Raw genomic sequence first — 26,633 nt, forward strand, 5'->3', positions numbered from 1 at the left:
ATTCTGATCTGATGTGTCTACTACCCAGCCCACATACAGCGTGTCATGGCTAGTGCCGGCAAAGGCAGCAAGAGGTGCCACCAAGACCACAAACAACGCAACCTCCAGAAACTTCCCTAAGCAACTCTAGGCCAGAAGAGAGGAGTCACAGGAGGAACAACAAATGGCGAGCAGAATACAGCAAGATGTACGGGATAGCAAGTTGGTGCAACACTAAAAAACTGATAGAACTCACTAGAGCTAAACACAGATCCCCACCCTATGAACCAAGGCCCCAGATGTGTATATATCCGACAGACACACACTGATAAGCCCTCAAAGATACAAGTATAAGAGTGTTCACACAGCGGGGCCTGGTGGTGCACACCTGGAATCCCAGCAGTTGGGAGGCTGAGACAGGAGGATCACAGACTCAAAGCCAGCCTCCGTAACTTATTGAGACACCTAGCAGCTTAGTAAAAGCCTCTTCTAAATAAAAAAATAAGGCTGGGGTATAGCTCAAAGGTACAATGCCCCTGGGTTCAACATGTAGTATGAGACAGACAGACAGACAGACAGACAGACAGACGAGAAGAGAGAGGGAGAGAGAGAGAGGGAGAGAAGACAGACAGACAGACAGACAGACAAAGAAAACTGAGACCAAAAGTTAAAACAAAACTGCTTAAGATAGTCAAGAAAAAAAATTTTCAGGAGGAAAAAAAAACATAAATAACCAACATTTTAGCCAGGCACAGTGGTGCATGCCTGTGATCCCAGTACTTGGGAGGCTGAGACAGGAAGATCGCAGGTTCGAGGACAGCCTCAGCAAGTAGTGAGACGCTCATCAACCTAGCAAGATGCTATTTCAAAACAAAAATAAAATAGGGCTGGGAGTATAGTTTGAAAGTAGAATGCCCCTGGGTTTAATTCACAGTACAACAAAAAAATAAAATAAAATAAATACCAAAGCCGGGCGTGGTGGCGCACGCTTGTAATCCCAGCATTTCTTAGACAGCCTCAGCTACTTAGTGAGGCCCTTCGCAACTTTGTGAGACTCTGTTTCAAAAAATAAAAAATAAAAAATAGGGCAGGGTGTGTGGCTTGGAGGTAGAATGCCCCTGGGTTCCATCCCCAGTACCACAACAAATAAATAAATAAATAATAAATACCAAACATTTTAAGTGGAGGACTATATATACCTTTGAAAAAAATTAAAAAACTTCCGGGAAGATGGCGACCGAGAAAAGCGGGGCTTAAGAGCCCCGCTAACAACCAATCTCCATTACCACAAAATCAGCGCCTTTCATAGCCAGAAAACACCATCACCAGAGAGAAAAAAATCACCAGGCTCCAGAGAGAAAGCGGACTGAGAACAGAGCTCAGAGCCACAGAGGAGATACACCGGCCTCACGCCCAAGGATGCAGCAGCAGCGCCATACTGTCGGCGGCAGCGGCAAATTCACCGAATGGCTACAGCAAGCCGAGGTGAGCCGCTGAGGAACAGCCAGGCGGGATTTTTCAGCGCAGGGAGCATCTAAAGCTCCCAGTGGCTGAGCTCAGCACACGCTGCAGGGACTCAGAGTGGAACTCAAAACCAAGAAGAAATGAGCCAGCCTCATGGCCGAGGGCCTAGCAGAGGCGCCATATTGCCACCGGCGGCAGCAGCAGCGAATTCACCGAGTCCAGTACAGCTACATCTGCAAACTCAAGAACAGTGAGTCAAATTGCGGGCCACAGAGGAGAAATCCCAGTACTGTACTCCCTGGGACTTGACCCAGTGGGGGAGTGGCGGTGGCAGAGATATCACACCATAGGAGAACGTGCAACCTGGCACCCCCCACAGTCTAAAGCAGCCTCTATCGACTCCCTGGGTCGGAGACTCTGTGATAAAACCCAGTAAAGGAGTAGTGGGGTCTGAGATACTACTGACTCGAGATCCAGAACACCTTAAGTGAAGTCATAGTGACCCAAGGGAAGAACCCAGAAAAGGCACAAACATCCAAAATCATGGGAAAGAGGAATAACACTGGAGCAATGAATGCCCACAACCCCACAACATCAGAACCCGATAAAACAGAAAATCAGAGATTTCTAGAAAATCAAATCAGGAAAATAACTGTAGAAATAATAGAGGTGCTTCGAAAAGAATTCAGAGAGAGCCAAAAAGAGATAAAGGATGCAATTAATGAAGTAAAGGCCTCAATTCAAAGCATGAACAACCGATTAGACCACATGGAGAACAGAATCTCGCTCCTAGAAGATGATCATTCCAATAATGAACACATAGTTTCTAATCTAGAAAAAAATATCCAACAGCAGGAATCTGACATTGAAGAAATATGGGCCCATTTTAAGAGAGCTAACCTAGGAATTATTGGAATAGAGGAGGGAAAAGAAAGTGAAACCAAAGGGATCAACAATCTCTTCAAGGAAGTAATAGCAGAAAATTTTCCAAACATAGAGCAAGAGGTTGATACACAGGTCCAGGAAACTTATAGAACTCCCTTTAGACAGGATCGGAGAAGAGGATCCCCACGCCACATAATTGTCAAAATGACCAATGTGGAAGCCAAGCAGAGAATCTTAAAGGCAACAAAAACAAAGGGCCAAGTGACCTTCAGAGGCAAACCAAATAGAATCACTCCAGACTTCCCAAACCAAGTCATGAGAGCCAGAAGGGCTTGGAGTAACATATTCCAAACTCTGAAAGAAAACAACTTCCAGCCAAAAATTTTCTACCCAGCAAAACTTTCTATCTAATTAGATGGAAAAATAAGAAGCTTCCATGACAAACAAAAACTGAAGGAATTTATGTCTTCAAAACCAGCGCTAGAGAAAATACTCAAAGAGATTAACTACAAAGAAGAAATAGGTAACACACACCAGAACCAGAGAAACAAGAGTTTCCATCCAACAGACAACTAAGATTGGTTATCTGTGGAGATTCATTATTTATGTTAGTCTTTTACCTATCTCTAAATGGTATTGTTTGCCTTTATTGTTGTTGTTTAGGATTTCTAGTTGGAATATTAATATACCTTCAGATATAGCATTTGGAAATATTTTATCCAATTCTTTTAGTAACTTTTAACTCTGTTTACATTGTCTTTGGATATACAATATTTTTTTTATTTTTTAGGGAGTTTTGTATACTCTTCTGTTGCCTGTGCCATTGAAATCATATCCAAGAAATCACTGCCAATTTCAATGTTGTGAGGTTTTATGACCCAGATTTTCTTCTAAAAGTTTATAGTCTTAAGATTTATATTTAGGTCTTTTATCTATTTTGAGTTAATACTTGTATATGGGATTAGGTAAGGGTCCAATTTTATTCTTTTCCATGTAATTATTATTTTTCAACAATATTTAGTTAAAAGATTATTATTTCCACCACCAAATGTTCATGGAAACCTTGTCAAAAATAACTTGACAATATAGGGAAGAATTTAGCTCTAGGCTTGTATTTAACTCCAATGGCTTATATATCTGCCTTTAGAACAGTACTACACTGTTTCAATTATTGTAGCTTTATATGGTTTGAAATCAGAAAATACATATCTCCTAGCTTTGTTCTTTTTCAAGATCGTTTTGGGTATCTAGAATCCATATTCCATATTAGGATAGATTTTTTTCTGAAAAATAAATATATAAATATATGATAGTTTCACCTAAAAAAAAAATAGAAAAAAATATTCTCTGGTAAGAAAGAAAGTAAAAAGAAATATTGAAATGTTATCTTTAAGTCATCAAAAGCTTGGTATCAGACAAATGAAACTGTTATGTGAGATTATCATTTTTAATTTTGGATAAATTGCTATAATACTAGATGTCAACCACTAAGCCAAGCATGGGAGGGAGGGATAGGGAGAGAATGGGGTGGGGATCGGGTGGGGGCTGACTGGGTGATGTGTGCATGTATGTCTACAAAAGTTTGTATCCCACTATGATGTATGAATACAGTGCCCAATAAAAAATAAAAAATAAAAGAATCTTATTTAAAATCTATATGCCAATAAATCTAAAAATCTCATGAAAAGATTTTCTCAGAAAAAAAAATGTATTAATAATACTGAGTCAAAATGAGTCAGGAAAACTGAACAAACCAGTAATTATGCGGGGAAAAATACTGAAAAAGTCATCAGAGAATGATTTCAAAGAAGACGCCAGACCCAGCTGGTTTTATGGTCAAGCTCTTTCCTGCGTCCACAGACCATTCCCATGTTATGAAGTCCGCCCCTGACGCTGGGAAGTGCTCCCATTTACTTCATAAAATTAGCTTAGCCTCGATTCCCAAGCTGACAAAATAAGAGTAAAACTAAACAAATCTTACTTGTGAAGAGAGATGAAAAACTCTCCAAGAAAATATTTATAAACGATTCTAACAAAAATCTCAAGGAGCTGGGCGTGGCGGCGCACCCTTGTAATCCCTACGTTGGGGAGGCGAGACAGGAAGATCTCAGAACTGCGATCCTCCTGTTTCAGCTACTTAGTGAAGCCCTTTGCAACTCAGTGAGACTCTGTTTCAAAATAAAGAATAAAAAATAGGGCTGAGGAGGGGGTACAGCTCGGAGGTAGAATGTTCCTGGGTTCCATCCCCAGTACCACAAAAAAATTTCAAGGAATAATCTACCTTGAACAACTACTTATGTTCTAGAAATTCCAAGTGCTACTATTAGGAAGCTAATATAATAAAGAAAAAAAATCACATAATTATCCCAATGATTGCTTAAAATGTTATCTGATACAAATTCAACACCCAGCTGGGCTTGCAATCCCAACATTTGGGAGGCTGAGACAGGAGGATTGCAGTTTGAGGACAGCCTCAGCTACTACTTAGTGAGGCCCTTTGCAACACAATGAGACCCTGTTTTAAAATAAAGAATAAAAAATAGGGCTAGCGGTGTGGCTCAGAGGTAGAATGCCCCTGAGTTCCATCCCCAGTAACGCAAATAAATAAATTAATTAATTAAATAAATAAAGAGTAAACTGTTATCACTGGGTATTACATATAATAATAAATTCATAGACGGGAATGGTGGCGCATGCTTGTAATCCCCGCGCTTGGGAGGTGGAAACAGGAAAACCACGCAGGTTTGAAGCCAGCCTCACTGGCTTAAGAAACCCTGTTTCTTAAGACCTGTTTAAGGGTCTGGGAGTGTAGCCTGGAGGTAGAAGGGTTCCATCCCAGTACCACCAAAAAAAAAAAAAGAAAGAAATTCATGTTACTATTCCTAGATTAATAATGACATGGTAGTTATGTAAGAAAATATCTTGCCGGGCGTGGTGGCGCACGCTTATAATCCCCGCGCTTGGGAGGCTAAGACAGGAGGATGGCAAGGGTTCGAAGCCAGCCTCAGCTACTCAGTGAGGCTTCCAGCAACTTAGTGAGACCCTGTTTCCAAATAAAATATTAAAAAAAAAAGGTCTGGGAGTATAGCCTGGAGATAGAAAGCCTCTGGGTTCCACCCCCAGTACCACCAAAAAATTATATATACACACACACACATCCTTTTTTTAATATGCTGAAGAATCTAGTATAAACTGTCTGGAAAGCAATAATTTATTTTAGAATACTCTAGCCAAAAAGAAGTAAAGGAGGTTGCCAGGTACAGTGGCACATGCCTATAATCCCAGCTACTCAAGAGGCTGAGGCAGGAGGATTGCAAGTTTGAAGCCAACCTCAGCAACTTAGTGAGGCCCTGTCTTGAAGTAAAATAAAAAGGACTGGGGACGTAGCCCAGTGGTGGAATGCTTATCAAGTTGCATGACTCCCAGAGTTCAATCCCTAGTACATAGAAAAAAGAAAATAAGTAACCAGGCCTTGTGGCTCGTGCCTACAGTCCTAATACTTGGGAGGCTGAAACAAGAGGACTAAAGGCTCAAGGTCAGCCTCAGCAACTTAGCAAGACCCTGTTTCAAATAGAAAAGTAAAATAGAAAGGGCTGGGGGTATAGCTCAGAGATAGAATGTCCCTGGGTTCCATCCCTAATACCATAAAAAAGAAAAAAACTAAATGAGGTAAATGTGGCAAACATTAATAATTACCAAATAGGTAAAAAATAGTTTTTAAAGCCAGGCATGGCAGCGCACGCTTATAATCCCAGCATTATGGAGGCTGGGACAGGAAGGTTGTGGTTGGCGGACAGCCTTAGCTAATACTTAGTGAGGCTCTTTGCAACTAAATGAGACCCTGTATCAAAATACAGAATAAAAAATAGGGCTGGGGGTGTAGTTCGCAGGTAGAATGCCCCTGGGCTCCATCCCCAGTACCGCAAAAAAAGGGGGGGGGTTAAATACATAATATTCCAATACATCCCAAGATACAAAAGAAACCAGTAATTTCAGCTCCTGCTATTGGCAGGATCAATTGATAGAAGCTCTGGAGGGCAGTCTGGTAACCTGCCAAAAGCCCAGAACGTGGAAGCCTGGCAAGTCCATGTTCAATAATTGATTCCAAGAAAACATTAGCACTGAGTACAAAGATTTATAAACTTAGAAGTTTGTTACGGCTTTATCTATGATTGTCAAATACTGAGAACTACCCAGACACCCTTAAGTGTTCACACGGCTATATGGTAAACTAGTGCCAGGTAGTCATCAAAAACTAGACTTTTAGCCACACATGGTAGCACTTGCCTCTAACCCAGTACTTGGGAAGCTGAGACAGGAAAATCATAGGTTCAAGGCCAACCTCAGCCACTTAGCAAGCCCCCGAGCCACTTAATGAAACCCTGATTTAAAATAAAAGAATAAAATCAGGCTGGGGTATAGGTTAGAGGTAGAATACCCCTGTGTTAAATCCCTAGTACCACCACCAATGGGGCGGGGGGCTCAACTGATCTGAAATAATTTCTCAGGCCAGAAAGGGTTCATTCACCCCGTCCCTATGTTCTATGTGTCTCTATATGTCAGAGGAGACGCAAACACTTTCCAAGTGGCCCAGGGGAAGGACGGGCTCAGGCAGAAAAGACTCCGGAATCAATGCAACGTCCGTCCTGGAACTCAATGCTCCTGCCCCACGTCCCTGCTAGGGTAAATCCACTTACAGCAAATATTTTCTAAACGGGAGACATCAAGAAAAAAAGGGCCTTTCTTACTGTGGCCTCCGGGCACCACATATGGTACTGCTCTGAATAGAGGCTTTATTTGGGAGGGCCCACAGACCACAGGCACACACGGAGGACCCAGGGCGGACTCCCACCCGCCGGCAGGGAGCCCTCAGTAACAAACGTGAAGCCGCCTCCCTCCCAACACCCAGCGAAGCCTCCTGAGCACCTACTAAGCACCAGGCATGGTATGTAACTATGGCAAACACACGTACGCACACAGGCACGCACACACACACACTCCCACTGCACCTTTGTGAGGCCCTACGGCTCAGGTGAGAGGAGCAACGCTTTAGGCTAGAGGCTAGGTGGTTTAATTCAGCATCTCACACGTCTCCTGAACCACGAGGAGCGGCAGCAGCAGGAGGATCTCCCGCCCCGGGAAGGAGTGGGGGTGCACTGCACCCCACTAACAGAGGCCCTGGACAAAGGAGGCTGACCTCCACTGGAGGCAGAGAGGAGCTCCCAGGCTTCCTAACACCCGTGGGTGGCATCCGAGGAACCCCGGGCCCGGTCACGGAGGGGAGGGCGCCGGCCCCGCCATAGCCGGCCCAGCCATACCCTGCCATACGTACTTTTGCCCCCATTGTTCTTCAGGACGCTGGAGAGGCTGACAGAGGCGGTGCCCAGCAGCTCATTCCTCAAGGTGTGGCAGCTCCAGACCTTCAGATCTAAATGGCTCTGGGCCGTGACGTTCCTGGAAGACAGATGCTTGATTCTTTACATCGGGCCGGCCGGTCCCTCCTCTAACACAGGAGAGAACATAAACTACACCGCGGACATCTTGGGGGCTGAGACAGGAAGACACTCACAGACGCCCTTTGCCCTCCAACACCGCCCCGTGACCCTCCAGCTAACAATGGACTCTGTGAGCTCGATGAGGCAGAGACACCCAGAGAGGCAGCCGGGAGCGAAGGCAGGAGGCACTGCGGCTGCCGGGGAGCTGGCCCTCCGCCCCTGCCAAGCGTGCGCTCTAAGAGCAGGGGCTTTCTCTTACAAAACGATGATCTCGTTCCAGAGCAGCTCCGCGCTCCCCACGCGCTTGCCGGTCTTCTTGGTCTCGCCCGGGAGCCCGTCCACCGCCACCTCCACATAGGAGTGGATCCGCGGCTGGCGGCTGTGCACCTTGGGCTTCGCCGACACCACTGGCCAAGAGAAAAGGTGCACGATGAGTCTGAGGGCTCCCAGGGGCCCCTGGGCCAGAGGACCTGGCTCTTCTTGACTGATTTTAAAACAAACTTTATCTTATTCTGATTCTAAATTTAAACAATTTTGTAAAGAATTATGGCAACTGTGTGTAGCAGCATGTGCTTGTGATGCCAGTACTTGAGAGGCTGAGACAGGAGGGTTGCAGGTTTGAGGACAGCCTCAGCAAGCAGTGAGCCTCTCAACCTAGTGAGACCCAGTTTTTGTTTTATTTGGTGTGTGTACTGTACTGGGAATGGAACCCAGGGGCTCCTACCTTTAAGCTCTACCCTCAGCCCTGTGTTTTCTTCAAACTATACTATAGAGCAATAGTAGTAAAAACAGCATGGTACTGGCACAAAAACAGATATACTGACCAGTGGATTAGAATAGAAGATACAGAAACAAACCCACACATCTTTAGTCAATTAATCTTTGACAAAGGGGCCAAACATATACGCTGGAGAAAAGACAGCCTTTTCAACAAGTGGTGCTGGGAGAACTGGCTAACCATTTGTAAAAAGATGAATCTAAACCCCTATATCTCACCTAACACAGGAATCAACTCAAGATGGATCAAAGACTTAGAAATTAGACCTGAGACGGTGAAGTTAGTAGAGGAGAACATAGGTTCAGCACTACAACATATTGGCACAGGCAGTAACTTTCTCAACAAAACCTCCAAAGCTCAGGAAATTAAAGCAAGAATAAACAAGTGGGATAACATCAAACTAAAAAGTTTCTTCTCATCAAAAGAAACTATCAATAACCTAAAGAGGAATCCTACAGAATGGGAAAGGATCTTTACCAGCCACCATTCTGATAGGGGGCTAATATCCAGAGTATACAAAGAGCTCAAAAGACTCTACACTAGCAAAACAAACAACCCAATCAAGAAATGGGCAAATGAACTAAATAGACACTTCACAAAAGAAGAGATACAAAGAGCTAATAGATACATGAAAAGATGGTCTTCATCACTGGCCATCAGGGAGATGCAAATCAAAACTACACTGAGATTCCATCTAACCCCAGTCAGAGTGGCAAGCATAAAGAAATCAAACAACAACAAATGCTGGCGAGGATGTGGGGAAAGAGGAACTCTTTTACACTGTTGGTGGGAGTGCAAAGTAGTTCAGCCACTATGGAGATCTGTGTGGAGATTCCTAAGAAAGGTGGGAATAGATCCACCATATGATCCAGCTATACCACTCCTGGGTATCTTTCCAAAGGGGTTGAATTCAGAGAACTACAGCAACATATGCATACCTATGTTCATAGCAGCACAATTTGTAATAGCCAAAATATGGAACCAACCCAGATCACCATCAACAGATGAATGGATAGCAAAACTGTGGGAAATACACACAATGGAATTCTATTCAGACATAAAGAAGAACAAAATTATATCATTTGCAAGAAGATGGAAAGCCCTGGAGAGCATCATGTTAAGTGAGATCAGCCAAGCACAGAAGGAGAAGATACACATATTTCCTCTAATATGCCCAAACTAGAAAACACAAAGGATACCAGTGGGACTCCAGATATTAGAAGGGAAATACTAGCTAAGTTTTAATGGAAAGATAGGAGAGGAGAAAGGCCGATCTTGATTAATGAGGGTCTATACCTGAACATGTGTAAAATTATGAATAAGACATGGTTAACCTAGACAACCATTGGTGGGAGGGGGGAAGAGAAAACGGGGGCAGGGGGGGGTGGAGAGGGCACCAAATATAGTGTAAATGTATACTATCTATGTTCAATAAAAAAAAAATTGTTAAAAAAAATAAAAAAATAAAAAATAAATAAAACAGGGTCTCACTAAGGTGCAGAGGGCCTCGCTAAGTTGCTGAGGCTGTCCTCGAATCTACAATCATCCGGTCTCAGCCCCCCAAGTCCTGGGATTACAAGGCACACCACCATGGCCGGTGACCCTGTTTTAAAATAAAAATAAAATAGGGCTGGAGTGTAGCTCAGAAGTAGAATGCCCCAGATTCAATTCTCAGTACCACCAAAAAATAAGTAACGGCTAACATTTGAGGAACACTACCACAGACACAGTGCCACGCACATTACCAAAACGAACCCTCACAGGAAATGCACGAGGCAGGGACAATCTCATCACCCCACTCGCACCCCATGCTACCCAGGAGGAACGGGCTGCAGGAGGCGGTCGCTGCCCGGGGCGAGGTGCCGGACTCCACGCCGTGCCTTCAGCCTCGCCAGCCGTAGCTCAGCGGCCTATGGCTGCTCTCTGACTGCGAGTGAGCGAGGCTGAGTACTCCCCCAGGTGCTGGCGGGCCACCTGCATCTCCTCTCTGTGCACAGCCCTCACGTGGCAGCATTTCTGACATCCTTTTGGCACCAGCGAGCCAGACTTAGAGAGGGCAAAGCCAAGCAAACAGTATCCCCCGGCGCATGTACCATGCGTGTGACATGTGTGACCCATGGTGGAAACTCCAGGTCGCTAGGAAGAAACACATCTAGAGGTCTTCCGTTCAGAGCCCCCAGTCAGAGGCTCTAAGAGTGCTCCTCCCCGATGACAGGAGATGATCCTCGCCTGAGTTCCCCCTGTCCAGAGTTAGCAAATCCCCCCCACAGTCCTACTAAACCCTACTACTTGACGAAGGTCTTAGCAGAAACTCTCTCCCAGACCCCAAAGGGACGGTATGGAAGAATTCAAGAAACAAAAATACAGTTCTGGCTAAGATCTGGAAGCAACGAGGTACGGTACTAGGAATAAAAAGTTTGTGCAGGGGCAGGACCCAGAGTAGAAAAAAGGCACAGCACATTACACATAAGGTCAACTGAGGCCCCCTGGTGGCGAGAGAGCAGTTCTGCATGGATGCAACTTAAAAAGTTAACGCTGGTCGTGGTGGCAAATGGTCAGTTGTAATCCCAGCAGCCTTATTTTTTTATATTCTTTATTTTGAAACAGGGTCTCATTGAGTTGCAGAGGGCCTCATTAAGTAGCTGAGGCTGTCTGTGAACCGCGATCCTCCTGTCCCAGCCTCCCGAATGCTGGGATTACAAGTGTGCGCCACCACGCCCGGCTCTTATTTATTTTGAAGCAGGGTCTCACTAAGTTGCTGAGACTGGCTTCCAACCTATGATTCTCCTGTCTCGGCCTCCCAAGTACTACGGTTGCAGGCATATGCCACGGTGCCTGGCTCCAACAATTCTGTGGCTTTTGTGTGTGTAAGAACACACATGTATGTATAAGTAGGAATTGAACCCAGGGGCATTCTACCTCTAAGGTACATCCCTACCCCTACTTTATTTTTTTTTAAACAGGGTCTCAGTAAATTGCTAGGGGTCTTGTCGAGTTGCTGAGGCTGATCTCGAACCTGCAATCCTGTCTCAGCCTCCCAAGTACTGGGATCACAGGCGTATACTGCCATCCTCAGCTAGCTGTTGTAAAGAATGTGCCCAATTCCACATGTATCTGATTGGGTCCTCAAGATTATTGAGATTTAGGGAAAGCATGTCTGTTTCTCTAGTGGTTTTGACTGCAGTGTAATGATGGAGTCCAGGCGCTTGCACGTGCAGAGCAAGTATTCTACAACTGAGCTGCCCTAGTCCTCCAGGGTAGACATTTTCACCAAGGACTCTACCTAGGTTCTGCTGCATACCCCGTAGCAAACACATTAGGTGGTCCTCCTACTGGAGGTGCCAAGTTTGCCCCTGGATTCAATGTGAAGTCTTCCAGGGTCCTTTGTAATTTATAGTTAATTGGTGGGGTAATATTTTTAATGTACCTGGTTTTTAAAAGATATGCTAGAAAAGCCTTAAGACAAGCCAGGTCTGGTGGCACATGCTTATAATCCCAGTATTTGGGAGGCTGACACAGAAGGATCGCAGGTCTGAGGCCAGTCTCAGAAATTTAGTGAGGCCCTCCACAACTTAGTGAGACCCTGATTCAAAATAAAGAATAAGAAAAAAAAAAAAATAGGGCTGGGCATGGTGGCACACGCTTGCAATCCCAGCATTCAGGCGGCTGAGACCAGAAGAGGAAAACGGTTCGCAGACAGCCTCAGCTACTTAGTGAAGCCCTTCACAACTCAGTGAGATCCTGTTTCAAAATAAAGAATAAAAAATAGGGCTGGGGTGTAGCTCAGAGGTAGAATGTCCCTGGGTTCCATTCCCAGACCCGCAAAAAAAAAAAAAAAATTTAGCCTTTACTCAGTGGTAGAGCACTTGCCTGGCATATGTTCAATCCACAAAAAAATAAAATAAAATTCTTAGGAAGGCATCACAATAGATTGTGGCTTATTGTTCTCTAAGAGGTTCCAAACAGCCAGTTTTTGCTTTGTTATACTGTGGTTTTTAATGTTCAACTGAGGTAAATACTGGCCAAAATACTATCTTACATTTACATTAAAGTCTCTTGATATATTTAAAAATGTTCCAAGAAGCTGGGTGTGGTGGTACAAACCTGTGATTCCAGTATTTGGGAAGCTGAGACAGGAGGATCCCAGGTTAGGCAGCCAGCTTGACAATTTAGTGAAACCTTCCAAAACTTAGTGAGACCCTGTTTCCAAATAAAAAATAAAATAGGGCCAGGCATAATGAACACACTTGTAATCTCAGTGCTTGGGAGGCTGACACAGGAGGATCACAGGTTCGAGGACAGCCTCAGCAAGTAGTGAGACTCTCATCAACCTACCAAGACCCTGTTCAAAATAAAAAATAAAGTAGGGCTGGAGGTGGAGCTCAGAGGTAGAATGCCTCTGGGTTCAATCCTCGGTGCCACAAAAAAGAAAAAAGAAAAAGAAAAAACAACTTTAGAGAAAAGTTCCTTTTTTTCAACTACAAGTTATTTTGCTTCTTTTCTAAGAATTCCAGCTATGACGTGACAATCCTGAAAGGATGACAAGTCACACTCAGGGCTATTTCAGGAAAGCTGGCTCTCCACAACTTAGTGAGACCCCGATTCAAAATAAAGAATAAAGACCAGGGCATGGTACCCGATCCCACCTCTTATCCACAGATCGGGACAGGCCTCGAAGGCCCAACACCTCACGAGCAACGCTTCCCGCCGGTCACTCACCTTTCAGAGTGAGCTGAGACTTCTCAAAAGGCAGCGCCACCCCCGCCCGGCTGGAGCTGGCAGAAGCCATAGCATCACCGTGAAGCTGCAAGGGAAGCAGAGCAGAGCCGCGGTCAGAGCCTGCCCGCGCGAGCGGCCCAGCCTAACCACACGGAGGCACGAGAACGCACACGTCCAAGCAAGTGCGGCCGAGCTGCTCCCAGCAGAGCGGCGTCGGTCTCTCTGGTAATGACTTAGTGACTCGGAAGCCCAGGAAGGAGCCGGGCGCGCTGGCGCATACTTGTCATCCCCGCGCTTGGGAGGCCGAGACAGGAGGATCGCGCAGGTTTGAAGCCAGCCTCGGCTGCTTAGTGAGACCGAAGGCCCTGGGACTGTCACGGCACGTTTTGGAGGACGACGTTTAACAGAACATCTCTAAAAAGAAAGCCATAGCTCCGCAATACAAAGATAAGTAGCCAGGTGTGGTGGCGGACACCTGTAACCCCAGTGCCTGCGAGGCCGAGACGGGTGGACCCCAGGCTAGCAACCTGCCTCACAATTTAGGAAGGCCCTCAGCGACTCAGGGAGACTATTTTTGTACTGGGGATGGAACCCAGAAGCATTCTACCTCTGAGCTATACCCCAAGCCCAATTTTATTATTTTATTTTGAAACAGGTTCTCACTAGGTTGCAGAGGGCCTCATTAAGTAGCTAAGGCTGTCTGAGAACCTGCAATCCTCCTTTCTCAGCCGCCCAAGGACTGGGATTACAAGTGTATGTCACCACGCTCAGCAAGACCCTGTTTCAAAATTAAAAATAAAAGAGCCGGGCGTGGTGGGCAAGCTTGTAATCCCCGCGCTTGGGAGGAGGAGACAGGAGGATCCCGCAGGTTCAAAGCCAGCCGTGCTGGCTTAAGAGACCCTGTTTCCAAATAAAAATATAAAAAAATAGGTCTGGGAGTGTAGCTCGGAGGTAGAAGGGTTTCCAGGAACCCCAGTACCACCAAAAATAAAAAAATAAAATAAAAGGAGCTGTGGTTGTTGCTCAGAGTTCAAACCCCAGTATCCCCCCACACAAAGATAAGCAATCTGATTTTTAAATGGGCATAAGATCTGAACAGATATGTAGAAAAAAGAAGATACCCAAATGGTCAAGAAGCCCATGAAGAGTCGCCCGCCACCAGGTGTCCCTGTCACTTCATCTTGGCCGGGGAAGGAGTCTCTCTGGCACTCTGAATGGATCTCTTAATCAAATAGGGTTCTGGAGTTGGGTGTGGGGACACATACTTGTAATCCCAGACTTGGGAGGCCGAGACAGGAGGATCACATGTTTAGCAGCTAGCCTCAGCTACTTAGTGAGGCCCTCTCCAACTTAGTGAGACCTTGTTTCAAAATAAAGAATAAAAAGTAAGTCTGGGGATGTAGCTCAGAGGTAGAATGCCCCTGGGTTCAATCCCCACCACACACACACACACACACACACACACATACACACACACACACACCAAATAGATTTGTGAAACATCATTTGTCCTTTAGAAAATATTGGCTACATTGGTTGAGCAATGGAGATATTCCACATGTTGACACATTTCATTATATGATTTTTTTTTTTTTTTGGTGGTACTGGGGGTGGAACCCAGAGGCTTTCTACCTCCGGGCTACTCCCAGACCCATTTTATATATTTTTTGGAAACAGGGTCTCACTAAGTTGCTGAGAGCCTCACTCAGTAGCTGAGGCTGGCTTCAAACCCGTGTGATCCTCCTGTCTCAGCCTCCCAAGCGCAGGGATTACAAGCGTGCGCCACCACGCCCGGCTTCATTATATGATATTTTTTAAAATCACAGTTGTGAATGTCACCACCGATCTTGTTAGAAAGTCTCCAAGTGCTGGGAAGCTGGTGAGTCTTAGTGGTAGATATAAGTGTCCCAAGATTCTAATTTTCACTTCAGAACTCCTATTTTCTCACTGGCAATAAAGAGTTGTTCTCGAAGTGTCAGGCTCGCTTCTCACATTTTGAAAAAAAATGTCGGCCAAATACCCAAATTTAGTAACTTGAGTTTGTCTTGGTTGTTTTCTGAAATAAAAGTGGCATTCTGTGAAAAAAGCAACCAATTCAGCTTTCAGTTCAAACAACTGTGAAGCCGGGCGTGGTGGCGAACGCTTGTGATCCCAGCATTCGGGAGGCCGAGACCAGAGGATGGCAGTTTGCGGACAGCCTCAGCTACTTAGTGAGGCCCTCTGCAACTCAGTGAGACCCTGTTTCAAAATAAAGAATAAAAAATAGGGCAGAGGGTATGGCTCGGAGGTCGAATGCCCCTGGGTTCCAGCCCCAGACCCGCAAAAAAAAAAAAAAAAAACAACTCTGTAAGTGCTTGTCCTCAACACCTTTACAACACAGCGTAGAGCACTTTACCTATTCCATTTACAACACATAATATTAATTTTTATTTATTTTTGGTGGTACTGGGGGTGGAACCCAGAGGCTTTCTACCTCTGGGCTATACTCCCAGACCTTTTTTATATTTTATTTGGAAACAGGGTCTCACTAAGTTGCTGAGAGCCTCACTAAGTAGCTGAGGCTGGCTTCGAACCTGTGCAATCCTCCTGTCTCAGCCTCCCAAGCGCGGGGATTACAAGCGTGCACCACCACGCCCGGCTAACACACAATATTAAGTAGACATGTGCTCACCAGGCACGCTGGCCTCACCTGCAATCCCAGTACTTGGGAGGCTGAGACAGGAGGATCGCAAGTTTGAAAACAGCCTCAGCAACTTAGCAAGACTATACACTAGTGAAACCATGTTTCAAAGCAAAAATAACATAAAAAGGGCTGGAGGTATAGCTCAGTGGTAGAATGCCCCTGTATTCAATCCCCAGTGCAAAAGACAGACAGACACATGCTGAAGAGTTAATAAAATAAGTTTTAGTGGTGGCGTACATTTGTAATCCCAGTACTTGGGAGGCTGAGACAGGAGGATCCGGGCTCACGGCCAACCTCAGCTACTCAGTGAAGCCCTCCACGACTTAGTGAGACCCTGTCTCAAAATAAAATAAAATTAATAGGTTTTACTGCTCCGTCAAGGACACTGGGGGAAGAGCGATTATACCCAGGAATAAAGCCGGGGCCTCCTGCATGCAGGAGAAGCCAAGTTCAAGGATGCTCATCACAGTGATATTTATGACAGCAAAATATTGTAAACAATCTGAATACCTTTCATTGGGGGAATAAGTTGTGACATGTTTCTAAAATGAAATATTGCATCATAAAAGATGTGAAGACAGAGCCAGACACGGTGGCTGAGACTGGAGGATCGCAGGTTCAAGGACAGCCTCAGCAATGAGTGAGACGCTCGTGAACTTAGTGAGACCCTGTTTCAAAAAAAAATAAAAGAGGTCTGTGGGTAGAGGTCGTAGAGAATACCCGAGTTCAATTCCCAGAAACACACACACATGAACACACACACACACACACACACACACACACACACACACACAATTTATTCCACATGTACAAATCCTAAATCATAAGAAAGAGTGGAGCCAGAGCCAGGCGTGGTGGCGCACGCTTATAATCCCAGCACCCAGCATTCGGGAGGCTGAGACAGGAGGATCGCAGTTCACGGGCAGCCTCAGATACTTAGTGAGGCCCTCTGCGACTCAGTGAGACCCTGTTTCAAAATAAAAAATAAAAAATAGGGCTGGGGGTTTAGCTCAAAGGTAGAAGGCCCCTAGGTTCCATCTCTAGTACCACAAAAAAAAAAAAAGGGGGAGCTGGGCATGGTGGTGTATGCCTGTGATCCTAGTACTTGGGAGGCTGAAATAGTAAGGTCGCAGGTTGGAGAACAACCTTAGTGAGTAGAGAGACTCCCATCAACCTCGGGAGACCCTGTTTCAAAATTAAAATAAAAAATAGGGCTGGAAGTGTAGCTCAGCGGTAGAATGCTCCTGAGTTCAATCACCAGTACCACAAAAAAGAAAAAAGAAAAGAGAAGGGAGGTTGAGGGAAGGGAGGGATAGAGAAAGAGAAGGAAGAGAGAGAGAAAAAAAAAAGCACGGAGCAGCCTGAATAAAGTACGATGCCCTAACTGTGTGCACACCTATAATCCTAGTACCTGGGAGGCTGAAATAGGAGGATTGCAGGTTTGAGGACAGCCTCAGCATTTAAGCAAGACTCTCCGCAACATAGTGAGACCCTGTTTCAAAACAAAAAACTAAGATGGGGCTGGTGGTACACCTCAGAGTCTCAGAGGTAGAACGTCCCCGACTTCACTCTCCAGTACCTAAAAAAAAAAGTCTGCGGCCCTTGGTGCACACCTGGATGTACACAGACGTCTGTACACGTTGTGGACATACATGCGTAGTAAAAAAGAATGGACAGGAACGAGACAGGCTGGGACCAGGAGAGAAGTTCCCTCTGGGGTAGGGGAGGAAAGACCGGGGACCTGGAAAAAGGAGACAGGCAGACCGACGGGAACTTGGACTGTCGCTGCCGCGTTTCATCTTTTAGAGAAAAGCTCTGAAGCGAGTCCAGCGAAACGTTCCTATTCATTCAATCCAGATGGTGGCTTTTATGACTGTTTGTTATCTTAGTCTCTGAACCATTCTGTATGTTTGATCTTTTTCATAATTGAACAATAATTTTCAGGGGGGAAAAGATCCTATCCTGAGTAACGAAGGGAAGATTAATGATTATAAATTAAGCCCTGGGGCCTAGTTACGGGGGTTACGACGTGAAAGCTAGACATCCATTACTTATAGACTTTTAAAATAAGAGAATATTTCTGGAATCTTTATGTCTGCTGGGATTCTTTCTTTCCTAAGGCGACGCAGCTCAGGGCAGCTTTTAAACTATCTTGCTCTCCTGAGCTTCTGCTGCGTCAGCCTTCGGTCCTGACTCTTACAGAACACAACCTGAGCCCCGCGGGGCCCGTTAAGCAGCAGAAGACCCGGACCTCTGGATCTACAACTCAAGGCCCAAAACATCACCAGTCGGCTGAATTCTAAAGGGGGCTCGGAAAGAACAAAGCCACCCGGGGAAGCGGGAGCGGGGGGTGGAGAGGCCGCCAGGGCCTCCTCGGCGGCGTCTCCATAATGGAAGCGCGGTGTTTATCCACAGTCACCCGTAGCACAAGAAGCTCCGTGCGCAATGCCGGGTTCAGCCAGCCAGGCGCCGCGAGGCAGGCACTGTGAATGGTTAAGCCTCTGCTCACTCCACAGGAGAAAATCACCTTAACAACCAGGGAGGGCGGGCCTCGCGGCCCCAGCTCTCCGCTGTCAGCTTCAGGGTCTGATCTTAGAAATGGTCCCTAACACGTGCAGTGTTAGGGCTAGAACCCTGCCGTGGGCCACAGAATCGTGTGGAACCCGAGGCCCAGAATGAGTGTGTGTGTGTGTGTGTGTGTGTGTGTGTGCACGCGCACATGCGTGTGTAACTGAACCCAGGGATATTCTTCCTCCAAGCTACACCCCAACCCTATTTTTTTATTTTATTATGAAATAAATCAATGAGAGTCTCACTGCTCACTGAGGTTGTCCTCGAACCTGCGATCCTCCTGTCTCAGCCTCCCGAGTACTGGGATTACAGGTATGTACCACCATGCCCAGATAAAAATTATTCTGTGCCTGTGTTGGCAAGGCAAATAATGACTGGGTATGGGTGCTCATGTAATCCCCGCCTGCCCCACTGAGGGCAGTGAAAAGTGTTTGCAAACCTGTAATCCCAATGCTTGGGAGGCTGAGACAGGAGGAGCGTAGGTTCAAGGCCAGCCTCAGCAACACAGTGAGATTCTGTTTCAAAATAAAAAATAGCCAGCCATGGTGGCACATGCTTGTAATCCCAGTACTTGGGAAGCTGAGACAGAGGGATCATAGCTTCGCAGCCAGCCTCAGCTACTTAGTGAGGCCCTCCACAACTTAGTGAGACCCTGTTTCAAAATAAAGAATAAAAAATAGGGCTGGGAGTATAGCTCAGAGGTAGAGTGCCCCTGGGTTCCATCCCCACTACCACAAAAATTAAGTAATTAAAAATAAAAAGGGTTGGGTGTAACTTGGAGGCAGAATGCTCCTGGGTTCAATCTCCAGGCAATGAACAGAACAGGAAAGAAAAGAGAAAGAAAGAAGGAAAAGACACCTTGTTGGATTTAGTAGCCCACACCAGTAATTCCAGACTTGGGAGCTAAGGCAAGAGGATTAAAACTTCAAGGTCGGCCTACAAAACTTAGATTCAAAGTATTTTTGGAGCCAGGTGTAGTGGTATATAATCCCAGTACTTGGGAGTCTGAGACAGGAGGATGGCAGGTTCAAAGCCAGCCTCAGCAATTTAACGAGACCCTATTTCAAAATAAAAATAAAAATAAAATAGGGCTGCAGGTATAGCTCAGAGATCAGAGGTAGAACGCCCCTGAGTTCAGTCCCTAGTACCATAAAAAAAAAAACCTTGAGGGGTGAGGAGGGGGGCTGTACTGGGGATTGAACCCAGGGCCTCAAACATGCTAGGCAAGCACTTTACCACCAGGCTACATCCCCAGCCCTGTCTCAAAATTATAAATAATAATTAAAAAACAACTAAAAAAGGGCTAGAGATCTAGTCAGTGGTAGAGCATCACTGAATTCAATCCCAGTACCTAAAAACACTCTAGAGCTAGGGTACCTGGTGTGGATCAGTGGGGAGCACCAGCCTAAGAGGCAGGAGGCCTCAGGTCCATCCCCAGCACCAATAAAAGCAGCAGTACCGTGTGCAGCCACCGGGGCCATGGCCTTGATGAAATGGTGTGTTTCTTACTGTGATTCCAAATGCAAAACAGAATCCTACATGTACCGCTGCATTTATTTCATTACAAAGAAAATCAGTATTTTTTATACTCAAAATTTTTCAGAGCCGGGCATGGGAGGCTGAGACTGGAGGATTGCACAGGTTTAAAGCTGGCTTCGGCTACTTACCGAAGCTCTCAGCAACTCAGTGAAACCCTGTTTCCAAATAAAGAATAAAAAAATAGGGCTGGGGGTGTAGCTCGGAGGTAGAATGCCCCCCAGATTTCACCCCCAGTACCACACACACACACAAAAAAATTTTTTTTTCTAACTCACAGTGCCAGCACTAACAGAAATGTCAGGCTTCGGGGACGCACGAATTCCCTGCGAGCCAGCCGGGGCAGGGACGGGAAGGTCGTGCCAGCTCTGGCGAACACCTCGCGATGCCTGGTCTGCCTCCTCACAAAGGGCTGCTTGGCACTCCTGCTCCCCTGCGCTGCTTAGCCCTGCTCTTCTCCCTTCTGGGGCAGGCACAACCTGGCCCTGCGTGGGTACCGCAGTTACACGATGGGGCCACCAGGGCCACCAGCTTCCTGGCTGGGTTAGCCAGCTCTCTAACACCATGAATCCCTGAGGTCATCCACTTAAAAAGAGGAGGGTTCAGCCACTGTAACCCCAGCACTTGGGAAGCTGAGACACGAAGATCACAGGTTCAAGGCCAGCCTCAGCCCTTAGGCCCTCCACATCTTAGTGAGACTCTGTTTCAAAATAAAAACTAAAATACGGCTGGGGGCATAAGTCAAAGGTAGAATGGCCCTGGGTTCAATCTCTAGCACCACCAAAAGGAGAGACAGAGGTTTGTCATAGCTCATAGGTTTTAGGGGGTTTTTTGTTTGTTTGTTTGTTTGTTTTGTCTTTTTTTGCAGTGCTACAGGTGGAACCCAGGGGCATTCTACCTTCGAGCTACACCCCCAGCCCTATTTTTTATTCCTTATTTTGAAACCGGGTCTCGCTGAGTTGCAAAGGGCCTCGCTAAGTAGCTGAGGCTGTCCGCGAACCGCGATCCTCCAGTCTCAGCCTCCTGAATGCTGGGATTACAAGCGTGCGCCACCACGCCCGGCTGGTGGCTCTTAGTTTTGAAGGTTACGTCCAGGGTCAGTTGCCCTGTTGCTTTTGGGGCTCTGGCACAAAGCCCCCAACCTGTACAGCATGCAAACGAGAGGAAAGGACTGGGGGTGCAGATTGGAGGTAGAATGCCACTGGGTTCCATTATTAGTTCCACACACACACAAAAAGTGGAGAGGTCCTGGGTATTTGTTTTGCACTGGGGATTGAACCCAGGGAAGTCTGTCTCCAAGTGACACCCCTAGGCCTTTTTTTTTTTTTTTTTTTTTGGTGGTACTGGAGCGTGAACACAGTACCCACCTCTAGGCTATACCTTCATCCCTATTTTATATTTATTTTGAAACAAGGTTAATGAGAATCTCAATACTTGCTGAGGCTGTCCTCAAATCTGCAATCCTCCTGTCTCAACCTCCCAAGTATCAGGATTATAAATGTGTGATACTACACCTAACTTTTTTTTTTTTTTTGAAACAGAGTCTCACTAAATTGCTGAGGTTGGCCTTGAACCTGTGATCCTCCTTTCTCAATCTCTCAAGTACTGGGATTATAAGCATGCAACTCAGGTTGGAGAAAGTTTTGGGATAGTGTTGTTATTTTTGTTTGTGGTACTGAGGATTGAGCCCAGGGGCATTCTACCTCCTAGCTACATCCCCAGCCCTAATTTATTTTTGTGCGGAAACAGGGTCTCGCTAGGTCTCTCTCCCAAGTCCTGAAATTACAAGCAAGAGTTTTGCTTTTTTAATGTATTCTAGTGGAAAAAGAGGCTGGTGAGTGGCGCATGGTGCCACAGCGGTAGGCGGGCAGTGTCACTGGGCTGCACTGAACCTCCAACCACCGGAGCTGAGGATGGAGCCCAGTCCTCACCCTGCCCGCTAGTCACACCTTCTACCACGGTGCAATAGCCCCGCCCCCACCGGACCACCCTTTTCCTGTGTTACAACGTAACTCCAGCTACACCCCGCCCCTTTTTCTTATTGTTTTTCAGAAGGGGACTTCCAAGGTTGCTGAGTCTTGCTATACTGCTGAAACTGTCCTCGAACCTGCGATCCTCCTGTCTCAGCCTGTGGACCCATTTCTTGGTCCCAGAAGTGAGCCTGATAATAGCACTTACTTTAAGATCATTGTACCAAATAAATGAGTTCAGGTAGAGCAGGCAGACGTCGAGGTGCTCTTGAAATGCCGACCACGCACTGAACTAGTTCTTGACGTTAAATTTTGAGGCTCTAAGATTGTAGCACCTTCATTCCTAAAACCTTGACCCAGCTTTTTTTTTTTTTTTCTTTTTTATGGTACTGGAGATGGAACCCAGGGGCATTCTACCTCTGAGCTAAATCCTAGCCCTGTTTTTTATTCTTTATTTTGAAACACCGTCTCCCTAAGTTGCGGGGTGCCCCACTAAGTAGCGGAGGCTGGCCACGAACCTGCGATCTTTGGGAGGCTGAGACAAGAGAACTGCAGGTTCATAAACAGTCTCAACAACTCAATGAGACCCTGTTTCAAAATAAGGAAGCCGGGCGTGGTGGCGCACGCTTGGAATCCCAGCATTCGGGAGGTTGAGACGAGAGGATCGTGGTTCACGGACAGCCTCAGCTACTTAGTGAGACCTTCCACAACTTAATGAGACCCTGTTTCAAAATAAAGAATAAAAAATAGGGCAGGGAGTATAGCTCGGAGGTTGAATGACCCTGGGTTCCATCCCCAGACTCGCAAATAATTAATTAATTAATTAATTAAATTAAAAATAGGGGCCAGGCATGGTGGCACACCCTTGTAATCCCAGTACATGGGAGGCTGAGACAGGAGGATCTGGGTTCGAAGACAGCCTCAGCTACTTACTGAGGCCTTTTGCAACTCAGTGAGACCCTGTTTCAAAACAAAGAATAAAAAATAGGGCTGGGGCATAGCTCGGTGGTAGAACGTCCCTGGGTTCCAACCCTAGTACTGCCCAAAAGATAAATAAATGAATAAATAAATTAAATTAAAATTAAAAATAGGGTTGGAGATGTAGCTCAGAGATAAATACCCCGTGCTCAAACTACAGTACCATAAAAAATAATAATAATAATAAAGGGAGTGTAGCTCAGAGGTAGAGCGTGTCTGGATTCAATTCCTAGAACCACCAGAAGAAGAAAGAAAGAAGTAAACACTGAACCTGAGATGAGGAGACCTTGTGGAAGGACGGGCCAGGGAAAAGTCAAACATACGCACAGGAGGGCTTGGCTTCTAACTAACCAGCTGCAGAAAATAAGCAGAGCTTCTTACTCCTAACCACACACTGTCCCTGCGCCACTTTTTTTTGGGGGGGCAATACTGGGTATGCAACCCAGGGGCAGTCTACCTCCAAGCTACACCCCCACGCCTTTCTTATTTTTATTTTGAAGCAGGGTCTTGCTCAGTTGATGAGAGCCTCACTACTTGCGAAGGCTGTCCTCGAACGGAGCCTGCCATCCTCCTGGCTCAGCCTCCCGAGTCCTGGGATCAACAGGCTCTGCCCAGCTCTTGGAGGCCCGCCAAGGAAGACCCGTCCAGGGCGCCCGCTTTCCCGCACTCCCCGCTTCCTCCTTCCTTCTAACGCTCAGGCTTCGTTCTTGGCCTCTCCTGTGTCTCGCACTGAGCTACCATCCACTCTCCCGGGGCCCAGACTGAAAAACAATCAAACAGAATCCTGCTTTGCCAAATGACAGTAGTTCAAAGACAAAGCACATAAAACGGGAGGGAGGGCGAGGAGGGCCACTGCAGGAAGCACAGGAGAATTAGACTGGAGGCAGCCTGGAACCTCAGGACCAGCGAGGCTGAGAGAGGAGGGTCAGGTGCGAGGTCAGCACACAGTTTATGAGATGCCGTCTGAAAATTTAAAAAGGGAGGTCAGGGAGCCGGCTGTAGTGGCGCACGCTTGTGACCCCAGTACATGGGAGGCTGAGACAGGAGGATGGCAGGTTCTCCGCCAACCTCAGCAACTTAGCAAAGCCGTCTGCAACTTAGTGAGACCCTGTTTCCAAATAGATATAAAATAGGCCTGGGAGTGTAGCCTGAAGGTAGAAAAGCCCGAGTTCCATCCCCAGTAGCACACAAAAATAAAAAACAAAAGTATAAACCAGGGCTGGAGGTGTAGCTCCAAAGTAGAATGTCCTGGATTCCCTCCCTAATATCACAAAAACATAAAAATTAAAAGAGATGGAGCCGGTCATCACAGCATTCGGAAGGCTGACAGAAAGATCGCTGTTCTCGGCCAGCCTCAGCTACTTAGTGAGGCCCTTTGCAACTCAGTGAGACCCTGTTTCAAAATAAATAAAAAATAAATAAAGCTGGGGGTATAGCTCTGAAGTAGAATGTCCCCAGATTCCATCCCCAGTACTACTACTACTACTAATAATAATAATAATAATTATTATTATTATTATTATTATTATAAAAGAGATGGGTAAACGGGTCTGATGACAAAATGAGTAGGCCCAGGCACCCAGGGGAGAGGGCTGGTCCCAGGTCAGGACACCCAGGGCTCTGCTCTACAACCAACCACTCAGAGCCCTGTTTGCTTATGAGCCAGGGAGGAAGGACAGGAACAGGGCACGTGCAGCCTTCTAAAAATGGTTCTAACGGGAATCTAGAGGAAACACGGTCTTCCCTTTGGTTCCCACCTCTCAGGAATTCGGAAATTCCAGAATCTGAAATAGTCAGAGGTGACTCGGAGTCACTTTGGAGCAGCTCAGATTCCAGCCGCTGGGAGTTTGTTCATCCGCCCACCACCATCCACCTTACTCGTGGCGGCGTCGATCTGAACTCAAGACCAAGGTCCAAGTCCCAGCTCTTCCCCTGCTTAGCCACACGACCTCACACAGGCCGGGCCGGCTCAGTACGGTTGTCTATACTACATCTACACAAAGAGCTGAGCGTGCTGGTGCACACCTGGGATCCCAGTGCTTGGAGGATGGCAGGTTTGCGGCCAGCCTTGGCACTTTAGCAAGGCCCTCTACAACTTAGTGAGACCCTGTCTCAAAATAAGAAATAAGTTGGGCATGGTGGTGCACACTTGTAATCCCAGTACTTGGGAGGCTGAGACAGGAGGATCACAAGTTTGTGGCCAGCCTCAGCTGTTATTTAGTGAGGTCCTCCACAACTTAGTGAGACCCTATTCCAAAATAAAGAATTAAATAGGGTTGGGGGTAGAGCTCAGAGGTAGAATGCCCCCGGGTTCAATCCCTGGTACTGCAAATGATGATGATGATGACGATGATGATAATAATAATTTTTAAAAATAGGGCTGGGGTGGAGCTCAGAGGTAGAATGCCCCTGGGTTTAATCCTCAGTACCAAAAAAAAAAAAAAAAATGCAATTTCAAAAATCTCTAAAATGGTGAGACACATGACAAAACAAACACGTTCCATACACATTTGGCAAAACTAGTATTTTCAACATGAAAAACCCATCATTCCCCAATATTGGGAAGCTGAGACAGGAGGATCGCAGGATTGAAGCCAGCCTCAGCAACTTAGGGAGGCTGTCAGCAACGCAGCAAGATTCTGCTTCCAAATTTTTTATTTTTTATAAAACAGGGGCCAGGAGTGGTGGCACACACTTGTAATCTCAGCATTCAGGAGGCAGAGACAGGAGGCTCATGGCTCTCGGACAGCCTCAGTTACTTAGTGAGGCCTCGTTCAACTCAGTGAGACCCTGTTTCAAAAATAAAGAATAAAAAATTAGGGCAGGGGGTGCCACTCAGAGGTATAATGCCACTGGGTTCCATCCCCAGTACCGCAAAAAAAAAAAAGAAAAAAGAAAAAAAAAAAAAGAACAGGGCTCAGGGTGTCGCTGGGAGGTAAAATGCCCCTGGGTTCAACCCCAGCACTATAAAAACAAACAAAAAACAATCTCGATGCTGCTTAGCTCTTCCTGTTCCCCCTAGGGGTCTCTAAATAGGTAGCCAACTCAGAAAACCCAGACTTATTCCAGAAACTGGTCCTCGGATGGATTTCAGAGGCCCGACTAAGATGCCCCAGTGGAAGAGCGGCCTTTTTAAGAAAAAAGAACCCCATTAGATTGTGGTTTTCGGAAGTATGCTACAGTGCTTTGCTGTACTTAAAAGACCTGCTAGTTTAATAGCATCAGCTTAGATTTGCTTCAAAAGCTAATTTCTAGCACAAAGCAGTCTTCTGTGTGTGTGCCCACGATGCTCCAGGTGACCTCAGCTAGTCTCATTTTTTGTTGTGGTGGTGCTGGGGATTGAACTCAGAGGGGTTTCACCCCTGAGCTACACCCCAGCCCTAATTTATTTTTTTATTTTGAAACACAGTCTCACTAAGTTGCAGAGACTGACCTCAAACCTGTGATCCTCTGGTCTTAGCCTCCCAAGCACTGAGATTACAGGTGTGCTTCCCGCCCGCCCGGCCTCATCCAGCCCCTTCACTAACCCACCCGCAGGGTAACGTGCAGCCCGCGCCCGCCCGTCACTGTCACCA

General features: G+C 46.3%; 1 protein-coding gene across 1 annotated transcript in view; it reads right to left on the reverse strand.

Annotated features, from left to right (window-relative positions):
- WWP2 (WW domain containing E3 ubiquitin protein ligase 2) overlaps positions 1 to 13,393 on the reverse strand; it is a gene marked incomplete at its 3' end in the record, with an annotated part of 125,831 nt that extends 112,438 nt beyond the window's left edge. Inside the window, exons 1-3 of the mRNA XM_080702167.1 lie at positions 13,321 to 13,393; positions 8,083 to 8,230; positions 7,661 to 7,782 (exon numbers count right to left, since the gene is read on the reverse strand). Of these exons, the coding sequence (XP_080558293.1) occupies positions 7,661 to 7,782; positions 8,083 to 8,230; positions 13,321 to 13,390 (340 nt within the window). The 5' untranslated portion in view covers positions 13,391 to 13,393. The remainder of the gene's footprint in view (positions 1 to 7,660; positions 7,783 to 8,082; positions 8,231 to 13,320) is intronic.
- Positions 13,394 to 26,633: the final 13,240 nt, after the last annotated feature.

This window comes from Muscardinus avellanarius, assembly GCF_963383645.1.
Source record: "Muscardinus avellanarius genome assembly, chromosome: 10".
NCBI classification, from domain to species: Eukaryota; Metazoa; Chordata; class Mammalia; order Rodentia; family Gliridae; genus Muscardinus; species Muscardinus avellanarius.